The sequence below is a fragment of the Filicampus tigris genome, chromosome 8, assembly GCF_054856515.1.
Source record: "Filicampus tigris isolate MCC_2025a chromosome 8, RoL_Ftig_1.0, whole genome shotgun sequence".
NCBI classification, from domain to species: Eukaryota; Metazoa; Chordata; class Actinopteri; order Syngnathiformes; family Syngnathidae; genus Filicampus; species Filicampus tigris.
Genome location: NC_141224.1, coordinates 17,108,807 through 17,121,987, shown reverse-complemented (window position 1 = coordinate 17,121,987; position 13,181 = coordinate 17,108,807). Strand labels below are relative to the sequence as shown.

The following is a 13,181-nucleotide window of genomic DNA, read 5'->3' as shown; positions in this document are numbered from 1 at the left end:
TCCTTGAGAAGTAAAAACTGTACTGAACATGCAAAGCAAAACATGTACAGTAGTTAGTGAACTTAGTGAACAAGTGCTGGCCAAGACTCACCCTCCACGCGTGTCCCTCCTCCATGGCGGCGCACTGAGCTTCCACAGGGTTGTCGATTACGCGGCCTATTGTTCCTGAAAAATCCATCGCCACCAGAGAGTTCTCGGACACGCTTCGCTAGACGGAGGGAAGGCCCACAAACATGTTGTAGTCAAAATGAGGAGTACACACTAAACTGATCTGTCAGTATTTCAAAGGAAAGACATTAGGTCTTAAGAGTTTATGGATGTCAGATTTCGGAGGCTTCAGCTCCTTCTGTAATGAGGCTAACATACCACGGGTGCTGAGAAGTGTGAAAGCAGGGTTTTTCTTTGCTGGGGAATCTTGTAATTCTGGTACAATATAATCCCATACTGTTAAGAAAAAAAAAACACACAGTAGTACTTATTGATGAGCTCACGTTTAAGAGGGAAGATGTCAAGGCGTTTCTTTTTAGCAACGTGATGGGCATGCAAATTTGTCACAGTGCACTCATCAACTAATCCTCCAACAAGTTCAGTGTACACTACTTTTCTCTAGGACTCTGGTCATCTTTAATCATTAGTAAGACAAGATGGAAGGAAAAAAAAATTACATTTATATATATATATATATATATATATATATATATATATATATATATATATATATATATATACACACACACACATTTTTTTTACAGCTCTTCAAGACTAATATTAGTTAATGCTTCACATTATTTTTATTGTATTTTCTTTCTACTGAGTTATATAATGAAATTAATTCAATTCAATTTAATGCTTGCATGCTTATTGTTACTTAATTTCTACGTCAAGACTTGATAATGAGGCCATTTTAATATTGGAAGTGGGCATTTCAATAATACAGGGAAAGTTAATGGTCAATTTGTGTATTGTTGTAAAATTGTTGATTTTCAAATATGTCAATATGGGATGGGAGACAATCTCTCTGAACGTTCCCAGTGGATATAGCCTAACTTACCATGCTTCTCATTGACCGTAAACTAGTTGAGGCTGAATCAAAAGTGCCTCTGCTGCTTGAGGTGAAGTTGTGATAAGGATAGATCGATTTTTGATAGGCCTTTTTTTAAATTGTTTTTAAATTTTTTTTTTTTTTTTTAATCTGATAGCCGATAAGAGATCAATTTAAAACCGTGTTAACTGGATATATTTCTTTAAATTTTCAGTTAACTTTATAAGAGATTTTTCTAGCCCTGGGAATGCCGCATCTTTTGTTTTTGTTTGAAATTAAAACGTAAAAGTAAAAGTTTAACATTTCAGTTATTGTGAAATTCAGAAAAAAACTTAATTACTGTAGTAAACTACAGGGAGCTATTTACTTGTTTAAGTAAAATGTAACAGTTTTAGATATGGTGATGACCCTGTAAGATCCCTGAGCTTTTTTTTGTTTAGAATTTGATGATGTCTATTTTAAAAGATAAAAAAAAATAACTTCAAAATTTTGCAAATCTCAAAAGTTGTTTAAACATACTTAAAGACATTTCAACAAAGACTTCATTTAAAAAAAAAAATGTTTTTTTTTTTTTTAAATATTGACGCCAATATTTTCCAGTTTACTGAAAATGAGTACCCACTCTAAATATCTGCCTTCTTGACTGCTAATAATCGATTATTGGTATCAGCCTTGAAAAAAACCTTTATCAGTCTATCTCTTGTCATGAAGTCCAAATGTTGAAAGCTAGTCTTGTGATTATCGAGCTGGCTTTTTGGTGCAGGTTAGTCGTTTTAAATCGCCGTCTCTCTCTCTCTTTTAAATCGCCGTCTCTCTCGCTCTCTTTTAAATCGCCGTTTCTCTTTCTCTTTCTCTTTCTCTTTCTCTCTCTCTTTCTCTCTCTCTCTCTCTCTCTCTCTCTCTTTTATTTATTTATTTTTCTATTTTAGTCACTAAATCAAAATGTAATAACAGGACATGACCTGGCTTTGTATTAAGATTGACTAGCTGGGAGGAAGCACATTCCGAGTTTGGGTCCAAAGCTGAAAAGCTGCTACATAGAATTCAAGTGAAATACCGGTACATTGGAAATGATGAACCGTATGTGTGGTTTGGTTTGCTACTATGTTGTTCAATCGACACACGCACACACACGCACAAGCACACGCACACAAAACAACACGTGTACCTTAAACAATCTAAAGGCGGTCATCCAACATGTTCTGCCTTGTTCATCTTCAGCACACAGAATCCTTAAATCCTTTAACTCCCCTCTGCATTTATTGGGCTGTAGAGGAACACAGAACAGTATTTGAAATGTAAAGATTGATATGAAAAACCGAGCGCACTAAAAGCCGTTGCTCGTATGATGTGGTATAAAACCAGTTAAAAGCATTTTGAAGCTGAAGAGTCATCTGCAGCAAAATCTTATAAATGCATGCATGGTAGAGCGGGAGAGTTCAACCGGAGGTGAATCGTTCCTCTGCTCCTAATATTTCACTCCAACTCCCCTCTGTTATCTGACACTCACCTTGATACAGAACTCGTAGTCTGTGGGTGCACTGTGCTGCTTTTTGCCTGTGATGACAGTGAAGATGTTACTGTCTTCAAGGTCTGCAAGTAAATGGAGATGTCTGGGCTCCTGAAGACACAAATAATTCTTTCGTCAGATGATGACAGACAGAAAGCGCCTTGAGTTACACCGAGTTCGGCACAGAGGGCACAGAGCGCTTTGCATCATGACTACCTTTTCAAATTTATTTACTCTGCTTTAACTACAGCAAGAATACACATTCTTCAGTGAAATACACTTTATTGATTGTCAAACAATAGCCGAGTCCAAAATATTTGCGTCACCTTTGAGGTTCCTTTTGTAGAACAGTAAAGTCCCGAGCGCCGCAGGAACATGTAAACTTTCTTCCACGACTTTCGGCCCACCTCCTTTACATACAGATAACCCTGTATCTCGGGACAACTACTGGTTGCTAGAAAGTTCTGAAAGGAAAAGGAAAAGGCGGTTACATGGTATCCCCTCATCAATAAAGAGATTTATTCACTCTCATATGTCCTCCACAGATTTCATCCCGGATGCAAAGCTGAGGATAAATGCGACAACTTTCTGTCATTCCGCTACAAATGTCCTGAAGTTTTGTCAAACACATGCAGTTTCTGTTTCTAAAAGAAAGAAAATTAGCTGATTTGTAAACGGCCGAGTGGTGCTGGAAGGCAAACGCTTCCAGAGGCCTCTTTAATATTTAAAGCATGTCTGCCAATGTTGTGGAAAATTCCAACAATTGAACATTTCAAAGGGCACTTTTACATGTGATGTTCATTAAAAAAAGAGGCACTTCATAGTGCCGCGATGAAGACATGCCGGCGGAGCGAGTCTTGGCAAATATTACAAACACCTGCTTGAGTTCCATTGAGCCAGCAACGGAACGATGCGGTGTCTTGGAAAACTCCAAACGCTGAGGGTTCCTGACAACTCCGGTTCACCACATGGGCTGTCTTGAGCCGTACTCACGGAGCATAACGGACCCGAGCGTCCATATGATTAGCGGGGGACTTAAAAGCTTTCTGTGAGTGGCGTGGATGAACGAATGGTTTCCACTTGTGGTCGGGACTCTGACAGCTCCATTAAACGGTACAGAGACGAGCGAGACCGCCTTCGTCCATTACGACAAAGCTGTCCGAAAAGATCCCAACTAATGTCATTTCTCTATTTTCCTTTCCGTATCTTTCATGCCATGGCCTCCTGCGGGTTGCGTTACTGCAAGCGGCGTGAGCCACGTATGAGTGTGCTCAGTGCAAACATACACACTATTTTTTGACTGCCGGGTTCCAGCTGTCACACATGTGGGGCCCGCCTTGCGTGTGCCGATACACTCATGTGTCAACAGGGGGATTAACAGTAGTTATTACTGCAGGCGCTGACGAGACACACTGTCTCGGGGTCAGAGGTGAGGTATGTCAACTTGATTTTACACGGTGTAATTCTGACTTGCAGGTACACTCAAATGGGTGCGTGAGGGAAGACAAGGAGAGGCTGACTGACATCATATGTGGTGTAGTTTTTAGTTTGTTTTGACTTTTTTTAAATTCGTGTGTGTGTGTGTATGCATTTGCTGCAATATGCACCTGCAGGAGCTGCGATGTTGGGATGGGATGATTGGTTTCCTGGCACCACGCAATCATATGCTCTGGGAAAAATGTCTGGTAAGAGAAAATAAACCAGTTTGTTAAGTGAATAAAAAAAAAGAGACAAAGAGACCAGCCACTGTGACAATAATTACAGGCTAAGAATTGGATTATATTTTTCAAAAGAAAAAAAAAAAAAGCCCACGAACATTACTCTAATTCAATTACTGAACCATGCTGTTATATTTGTCAATTGGATAAACTAGAGAATTACTCTCTCTTTCATCTCATCTCTGAAGAAAATTCACACTGACTCAAAATATGTTTTCATTTTTTTATGATGAACATGAGCTGTTCCCATTTCAACAAGAGGCCGAGAGAAGACATGGCATGTGGAAGAAGTTGTAAGACGAAGTAATTACCAAAGGAGTTCTGAAGAATTCATATTTGGCATAGTTCTTCCTGAAGAGGAATCTACCATCACTGCTCATGGAAGCCTGGACCTGAACCACCAACTCATGGTCCTCTAGGCAGCGCTCTATTAAGGTCAGCAGAAACAACTTTACATTACATTTTACATAACCTCTGCTTTTTTTGCTTGGCAAAGGTAAAAAGCATAAACACACACACACACACACACACACACACAAAAACAGTACAAATGTATACGGTACGTGGACCTTAACAGATATATGTACATTTTTTTTAAACTTTTCATTTTTTTAAACATTTGAGTCAAGAGGCCTGTCAGCGTAAGGTGCCTCTGAGACTTCCCCATTTCAACCCCACAAAGTTGAGATTTTCCACTGAATTCCATTTTGATTGCATTCAGGAGATGTTTGCTATTAGAAATGCTTAGAGGTCAAGCTTCCCACACTTATTTTTCTAACTTAACTGTAAGCAGACAAACATGCAAACAGCAAAATCTGTGAGGCTGATGACAGGGTGGACATTTTTGGCTAATGTTAGCATTTAATGAGCACCTGGTGGACCTTCACATGGCCACATTATTCAGTTAGTAGGCTGACGTGTGTTCTGTTTAACACATATTTGTAATTTCTGAAAGGTTTTTATTTCAATTGATATTTCACTGTATGACAGGGTGGACGTGTTAAGCTTGACATCCAACTACACTCATAATATGATGAAACTTACAAAACCCAAGTGTAAATCTGCGTCTATTCAATGTTTCAGCCTCCACTGAAAAAAAAGACAAAATGCTTGTGGTAATGTCACCAAAAACAGAGGATTTCTTAAAGGAAGAGGTACCCCATAATGACAGGGTGGACAACAATTCCAGGGACACATGCAAAATGGTTAATATTATGATGAGGTTTTTTTTTTCAAACAACTTGTTGTGAACAGAAAAAACATGTATAACTATTTATTTTGTATCATTTAACCACTTATTATATACACTAGTTAAAAGAGCAATGTGTGGGACGTTCCAAAACTCCCGTACATCTAATGAAAAAATAAAAATGGTCTAAAATGAAGGAAACACATTTAGAGTAGTATTGTACTGGTATGCAAATGTTTGGCCACTCTTAAGACCTCAGAGTTTCATTATTGTGCAACATTGTCATGATGATTTGGTGATTGTCATGTGGATGCCAAAGGCACTTAAAGTCATGCTGACCAATTTAAAAAAAAAAAAAAAAAACAGCAGCTTGAAAATTCTCCACACAGAGTAATTTCCTCTTGTGTAATTCCCGTTAAATGAGTCACCACTGATTCACTGATTTTGAAGAGAAATAAAATAGTAAAAATTTAACAGAAAACTGGACCCATTAGCGTAAGAAAAATATCATCTGGTTTGAGCCGCTTGAGCTCTTCAAACGAGTTGTAACAATATGAACCCGACTGGCCCGTTCTTATTCACTGAGGTCAGATGAGCCTGCGATACTACCCAAAGTGTGTCCCGATGCGAATGTGGTCTGAGGTCTTGGTGTCGACATGATTTGTGTCCACTGTGACGCTGGCACCAGTCGTGACTCAGTCCATTCCAACAGACGTGCAAGTTCCTCTCATTGGAACAAATACCAGCCCCAATTGAGTCAAATAAAAAGCTGTAATTGAATTCACTCAAGCATAACCAATACAGTAGATAACTTCCTTGCCTTAATATGATCTTTTCATGGACTCTCTCTGGGAGTACTGAACGGTGTCACGACTCCTTTTTTAAATTTCCGCTCCATCCTGTCGCCTGTCTGATGAGTCACACATGTTCGTGACACTGACTCACCCTGGCAACACTACCTCACTGTCTCCTTCCTTATTAACCTTTCCGGGCTGACAAGCGGAGGTCAACATTACTTCTCAAAAGGGCCATTTCACCCCATTCACTAATGTATGACTAGTAGGCAGCCATGAACAAGAATAGGACTCTCTGCTCCAACCAAATATTGTCCGGGGTTGCTCAAAGACCTCGACAGTGTCTCTGTTTCTATTCTGGTCCAAATACCAAAACCACATGCACACGTGAGATAGGCGCAAAGTTGCAAGCACCTGCAAACATGAATCTCGTGAGCCCCTGCGACCAGACTGAAAAGACTTCTCTTGTTCATTATTTGGAAATATGATGCTTGAAAATAAGCAGTGAATAGAGCAAATTTACATATGGACAACAGTGATGTATAATTTACCTCACATTTACCTCTTGTTTGCTAGAAACACTCACCTACGCTGTCATCATAACTTGTGTACATTTTAAAGTTTTCTTTTTTTATTATTATTTTGCCTTGCACTATATTCATTATACTGAGTATCTAAATTGCATTTTAGTAACATTATTAGTCACATAACAATGGTAAAACATTCGAAAAACTGCTACAAAGCACTACTGATTGAAATGAAATGACTGATTAAAAGTAGCATGGTTTTACAAAAAAAAAAAAAATCCCTGCAAAATAAAGATATTCTGTGCGATACAAAACAGCTGATCTCAGATTTGGAATGTAAATATACATGTAAAACAGATATTCATTGTTCTGCTCAAGTACAAGTGGCAAAGGCATTGAACGTAAAACTAAGCTAATATGAGCCAGTAAAACGAGTTTATTGCTGGTTCCGCTTGACTGAGTTTGACTCAGCAAAGATTTGAGTCTCCGCTGCATGAGAACTGCACGCTTGTCTCGAGGTGTTAACGTGTCAAAGAAGTGAACGGACAGACACGAGACAAATGGCTCCAGGCGCACCCATTATATGGTAGATAAATGCATTTAACTTTATATAATTGCAAAATGATCAATACAGCATTGTCAGTAAGTCAGATGAGAATTTGTGTGTGTTGGAAAATTGGAAGATATTTTTCAAAGCAGCGGTTTTCTAGTCAGTTTTATTTTACTGGTTTATAATTAATATTGTTTTTAATTTAGACTGGATTTTTTGTATAACTTGATGACTATGTACTGCCCTAAGGAACGGCATTGTCTTAGTCAAGAAAGCATACTGTATATCCTTCATTTTTTCATGCATGCCATCATGTCAGTGGATGTAACCACAAGAGTAGTTACACTTACTTGAAATCATGTTGCAAATTATCGTTTCATTAACCCTTAAAGTTGACAAAATTGAAAACATTACTATTTCAGCCAATTTCATGATTTCCTACAGCTTCACTTTGTGAAGTCACATTGAAAATGTGAATTTCAATGCAACTTTGACACCCTTTATCATTACATTAAATAAGAAACAGACCTGGGAGAAATTCAGGTGGACATAGCTGGGCCAGACCATGGGAAACAAAAAAAAAAAAAAGAATTTGAGCCAAAACATGATGTCATTCAAACCAAATAAAGTTAAAAGTGTGCTGGCTATGCTGATGAGAAAAAGTAATCAGATCATGGATGATTGCAAAATAGGATTAAACTCGAATGATGCAATGTACTGTATATTCTTTCCTAAAACCGAAGTATGTGCACATCTCTGCAAAATGTTATAATAATAGGCGGTGGCAAAATGTTATGACAAAATGCTTTAAAATTTGGCTCTATATACCATACCAACCCCCAAAAGCCCTTCTCTCACATATGTGAATTGCGGAGCCCCCAGCACAGACTGATCTTGTGCTCCAGAAGTGCTTTATAATCACTCTCCCCTGGGGGAACACTGCAATTTCTAACCCTCATTTTATGCTTCAAAGCCCAACACAAAGGTCCAGCAACAAGTACACACACCTTAATGAACCTCTGGAAAAAAAAAAACACACTATTCACCTTTTGTACTCTTTCTATAATCCACTCACTGCACTGTGATGCTGTCTGTCCATCAATAAAGAACCTTACAGAGCAATATGATGTGCCGTAACAAATAAATGGCTTTTAAGACGAGTACAATGACTGTTTTCAGCGGAATTAAGTCTTGTCTCGCCACTCACGATTTGGGCGGGCTTCCACGTGAAAAGAACTTTTTAAAACAAGCATTCAAAAATTCTATCACCTCTCTTCTGTGACATTAATAGAAATAGGTCAATAATATTACATGGGGACTAATAATGTTTGTCGAACGGACCAAGGCCCCTAAGATTATGTTACAATGTTGATCAGATCCATCTTCTAATCCATAATCTCCATTGTGTGCTCTTTTAGATTTTAATTTGGAATCTTTCACTGATGAGAAGAGAAAATATATTCCAACATTGTACAGAATTATTCCCATACAGCCCAAAATGTGATGTTCTGAATGAGGGGCCCCAACAGAGGACGCATCTCTCAAGAGTCAGACAGCTTTTAATTTTGTGCACAGAGCCCTTAAATTCACTTGATCAGCTCACCGGCCAGTATATTTGCGCAAAGCGTGCCTAGGCTGCATATAAGTGCATACCCTCACGCTTCACTACATGCCTGCGTGAGAATATGTGCCTAGCCTACCTGTCTGCCCAATTATGTGAGCACGCAAACATGAATGCACCTGTGCGTGTGCCTGGATGCAGCGCATGGCTTGGCCCGTCCAAGAGTTTTCTCTATGGGCAAGCGTGAGGGTCCGCTCATATGTGTGCTTGTGTCTTTTGTGTGTGTAGATGAGCGAGGTTCAGCCACTCACCTAGCCCCAGCAGCGGGTGGTGCTCAACAAGTGCCCAACTGTTGTCGTCTACACAATGGCTTTTATAAACCAGGAGCTGGCAAAGGTCCCTGGCTGTCATGTCGGCTGGGATCTCCACCACTTTGCCCATGCCGTCTTCAGTGGAGATCTTAACAATCTATGAGGATGCACAGCAAAATATCAAACATCAATTCTTCATCAAGATTTGCAAATACCTGCAGTCAAATTCCAACCATGTGGATGAGGATAAAGTAGTGTTGTGCTCAAGACCACTCTATTCGATTCCAAGACTTGCCCGGGACCAGAACTCATCAAGCCCATATGTTATATTGATTAGAGTATTATACACTTGTCAGGCACTTCATTTGGTAAAAAACACCATCTATCTGCGCCTTTTCTACACCACTTATGCTCATTAGGGTCGCGAGTGAGCTGGAGCCAATCCCAGCTGACTTTGGGCAAGAGGCAGTGGAGATCCTGGACTGGTTGCCAGTTATCACAGGGAAGATATAGACAAACAACTACTCACACTTCCGTTCAAATCTAGGACACACACGCAAGAATGGGGAGAACATACAAACTACATACAGGGGAGCAAGAGCCGAGATTCGAACCCAGAACTTCTCCGTGCGAACTAGTGAGATCCAAAGCAAGCGTTCTAACAAAAAGTATGCAGAGGTAGTTATGCAGTCTTTGGATATCCTGTCACTCTCATATTGGTAATAATGTAACCAAGGTATTAAAATCTCCTCTTGATATGATGCAGTGCAGTTCCATGGGTCTAAACCTCCAAATGCCATGAAACAAATAGTTGAATGAATGTCTCTCTAGGGTTTATGATGCATTGACAGAATAAGTATAATATGAGAATATACTAGTATCACATATCATTTTAATCAGGGACAAAGGTAAGTTATTATCACTGAATGTCGCATAAATATATGCACGTATCCAGGAATTAAAAAAAAAAAACAAAAACAACTATGGACACATATTTGATCGCGTTTTGCCTCGGAACCCCTGTATTACAAAAGAGCTTCCCTCCAACTGCCGGTTACAGGAAATGCAGCTGGGTGAGTAGTCCTGAATTAACCTCCAATATCTGCCCACAGGTTGGCTCAGCACAAGGAAACCAAGCACTCACAATCATTACATATTGAAAACTGGGGGAGCCTACTCAGCCTGTGGAGGAATCCTGCCACAATCCAGCCCACACTTAAGCTAAAGTATTAATACAAATAAATAAAACACAAACACAAATAGTCTAAGGTCCTCCTCCTAGTGTCCACAAAGTCAATTTGTCAGCTCAGTCAAAGAATAGCAAGACTTCCAAAGAAAATGAACGTTCAAATGGAGCCAAAAGCAGGCTGCTAGAGAGGACGAGACACAGATGGAGAGTGGTCTTACCTCCACGGCCCGCAATAGGCAGCAGTCTGGGGAACACGAAGGCATTTTTGGAAGGGGCCTGTCCGTCCACGCATACACACATTCGCACACGCACACACTAGGACTGAAAGCCCAGCTGTCACCTTCTCTCGTCCGGAAAGAGAAAGGCATATAATGCCGGCAAGTTGACAAGTAGTGCTGCCTGTCACATACCATGCACAATTCAATCTGCCAAGCCACCGGACCTGCCAAGCACAACCAAAGAACGGTCAGTGAGCCCCTCAGCTCGACTCAGTCCGCTCGGACTCACAGAACAGACACTGGGAGCAGACGGCACCAGGTAGAGTGTTGCGCTCGATGTGCCGGCTGAGTCTGACAACTATCTGCTTTACCTCTCTCTCTCTCTCTCTCTCTCTCTCTCTCTTTCTCTCTCCGCCCCCCCTCTCTCACTCCCTCTCTAAAGGGTTACAGCCGCAGCCACCGGCTCCAAGGCGCAGTGAATCAAACCACACACTCACCAACCAATCATAAGACACCAGCAGGCTGATGTAATCATTCCCACATACACGCGCGTACACTCATACAGCATACATACACGCAGTCATGGGCTAGACGTTCACTTTTTCAGATGTCTTTCTAGCTGCACCTTCTTTTCAGGACTTGAAGCTGGGCCAGTGAGGAGGAGGACAAGATCGAGTTTAAAAAGGAAAAAGTTTCACATTTTCTCGCCACCAAAAGTTTTCAAGTGAGGGCTTGTTGGGGCTGTATGTTTTCTTTGCATCTTTGCCTTTTTCCTCGCCCACCCTCCCTCCATCCTTCCCTGTGGCTTAACTTTGAACTCTCGAGTCAGATCTCGCAGCCTCACACTCCGCCAGCAAGACTCATTACAGAGCAAATGAAATGAAATAAACCTGGAGCGGCACTTGAGAACCCCAACTTTCATTTTCACCCCTGGTGGCTATCTTTGTGCCAAAATTATTTTTCACCCCCCAAAAAAAACAAAAAACACAAAGTTCTTTAATATTAAACCCTCCCTGCAAAACTCAGATATTTATTACAGCATAAACCGGACAAAATCTTTGACACACCCTGTCTGGGTGAGGGGCAAACCGTCTTTCTTATCAACCTTGAAGCAACTTTTTATTGTGTGTGTGTGTGGGGGGGGGTGAGCACGTGTGCTCCTGCACTGTTTGGCAGAAGGAAAGAAGAAGTGGTGGTAGTGAAGAGATACAACTTCATTTACTGTGTGAAGTGGAAACTTCAGCAAGGGAAGGAGGGAACGGGGGAGTCACGAATTGGGGGAGGGGAGAGAAATAGGGAACGTCTGTGTGTGTGTCAGACAGGGAAAAAGACGTCCAAAGGGTGGGAGGTAAAAGGTGTTTGACACAGACTTTCTGATGACACATTCCAACAGAATGTGTAGCATGGTTCCTATCACTGTTAAAAAAAAAAAAGAAAAAGTTAAGTGAACTCAAAATTTCACGGCAACAAATTCAAACTGGGCAATTCAACAAAATATTTTAAGAGTTGCTAATGTGAAAATTGGCTTTCGCGCATTTTAAACAAAGAAATATGAGTTAACAGAACTAATTGTCCCTTGTATTTTCACACAATTTAAAGATAAGTCAAAACAACACAGCAAACTGGTTTGGAGAAAACAACTTGCTTGCTTTTTTTGTGCGAACACTGTTGCCATAGATGTCAATAATTGATATTTTAAAGTTGTTCCAACTTAACTTTTAACTTTCTTTTGACAGTGTATGGCTAATTACATATCTGGCTTTCACAGCTGTGTGTAAACCAGAAACCCTCACACCACACCTTGCTCACGAACCGGCCTCATCTGCATCATTTTTAGCCACAGAGGGTAAGTCCCAAGAAGGCTGCAAGCAGCAAGTATAATGACATACTGGTTTCAGTCAAATCCATTAACCTTTACGTATCTAAAGTGAATGGGTTGAAACAATTGCGCAATACACAATGCCACACATCTCTCTTTTGCTTTAAACTACTTTTAATATAGAAATTGTGTTCATGGTTTCTTTCAAAAAGACATTTTCAGACTGTCAACAACAATTTCCATGCGCTACAAACACAGCACATTCAATGGCGAGCGGCGTTTTGGAATGAGAGGATTTTGAAACACACGAGCCGACAGAAAGGGGCATTATTAGACCGTTCATGATTAGTAGTCACTGAATCCTCCGGCTACTGTGACGTCACATCTCCGGAAAAAGCCGGAGATGAGGGGGCGCGAGATTCAAACGGCAGACGACACATTCTGAATTGTATTTAGTGATTAAACTGCTGTCTACCAACGACCTAATCACATTTTAATGACAGTTATGCATTGTAAAGGGGCGGGTTCTAGAGGGCTACAGAAAAGTTTTAAATGTTTGCATCCTGACCTTTAACTACCTCTGGGTTTTGTTAAACTCATTCAATCCCAAAGACATATTTATATGTCCAGCCATTCAATCCCCCCCCCCAAAAAACAATGAAGTTATGAAATTAATTGGAGACAAAATATTAACTTTTTACTGCCGCAAAGGGCGCACATATGTGAAGTATCCTTTTAAAGTCAGCTGTTAAG

At 40.3% G+C, this 13,181-nt stretch overlaps 1 protein-coding gene across 6 annotated transcripts in view; it reads right to left on the bottom strand.

Annotated features, from left to right (window-relative positions):
- grb10b (growth factor receptor-bound protein 10b) overlaps positions 1–13,181 on the bottom strand; it is a 79,819-nt gene that overhangs the window by 3,637 nt on the left and 63,001 nt on the right. For all 6 annotated transcript variants that reach the window (XM_086038543.1, XM_086038547.1, XM_086038546.1 and 3 more), the window contains exons 6-13: positions 9,203–9,359; positions 4,582–4,697; positions 4,160–4,234; positions 2,879–3,016; positions 2,553–2,663; positions 2,211–2,309; positions 367–444; positions 92–208 (exon numbers count right to left, since the gene is read on the bottom strand). In XM_086038543.1, the coding sequence (XP_085894669.1) occupies positions 92–208; positions 367–444; positions 2,211–2,309; positions 2,553–2,663; positions 2,879–3,016; positions 4,160–4,234; positions 4,582–4,697; positions 9,203–9,359 (891 nt within the window). The remainder of the gene's footprint in view (positions 1–91; positions 209–366; positions 445–2,210; positions 2,310–2,552; positions 2,664–2,878; positions 3,017–4,159; positions 4,235–4,581; positions 4,698–9,202; positions 9,360–13,181) is intronic.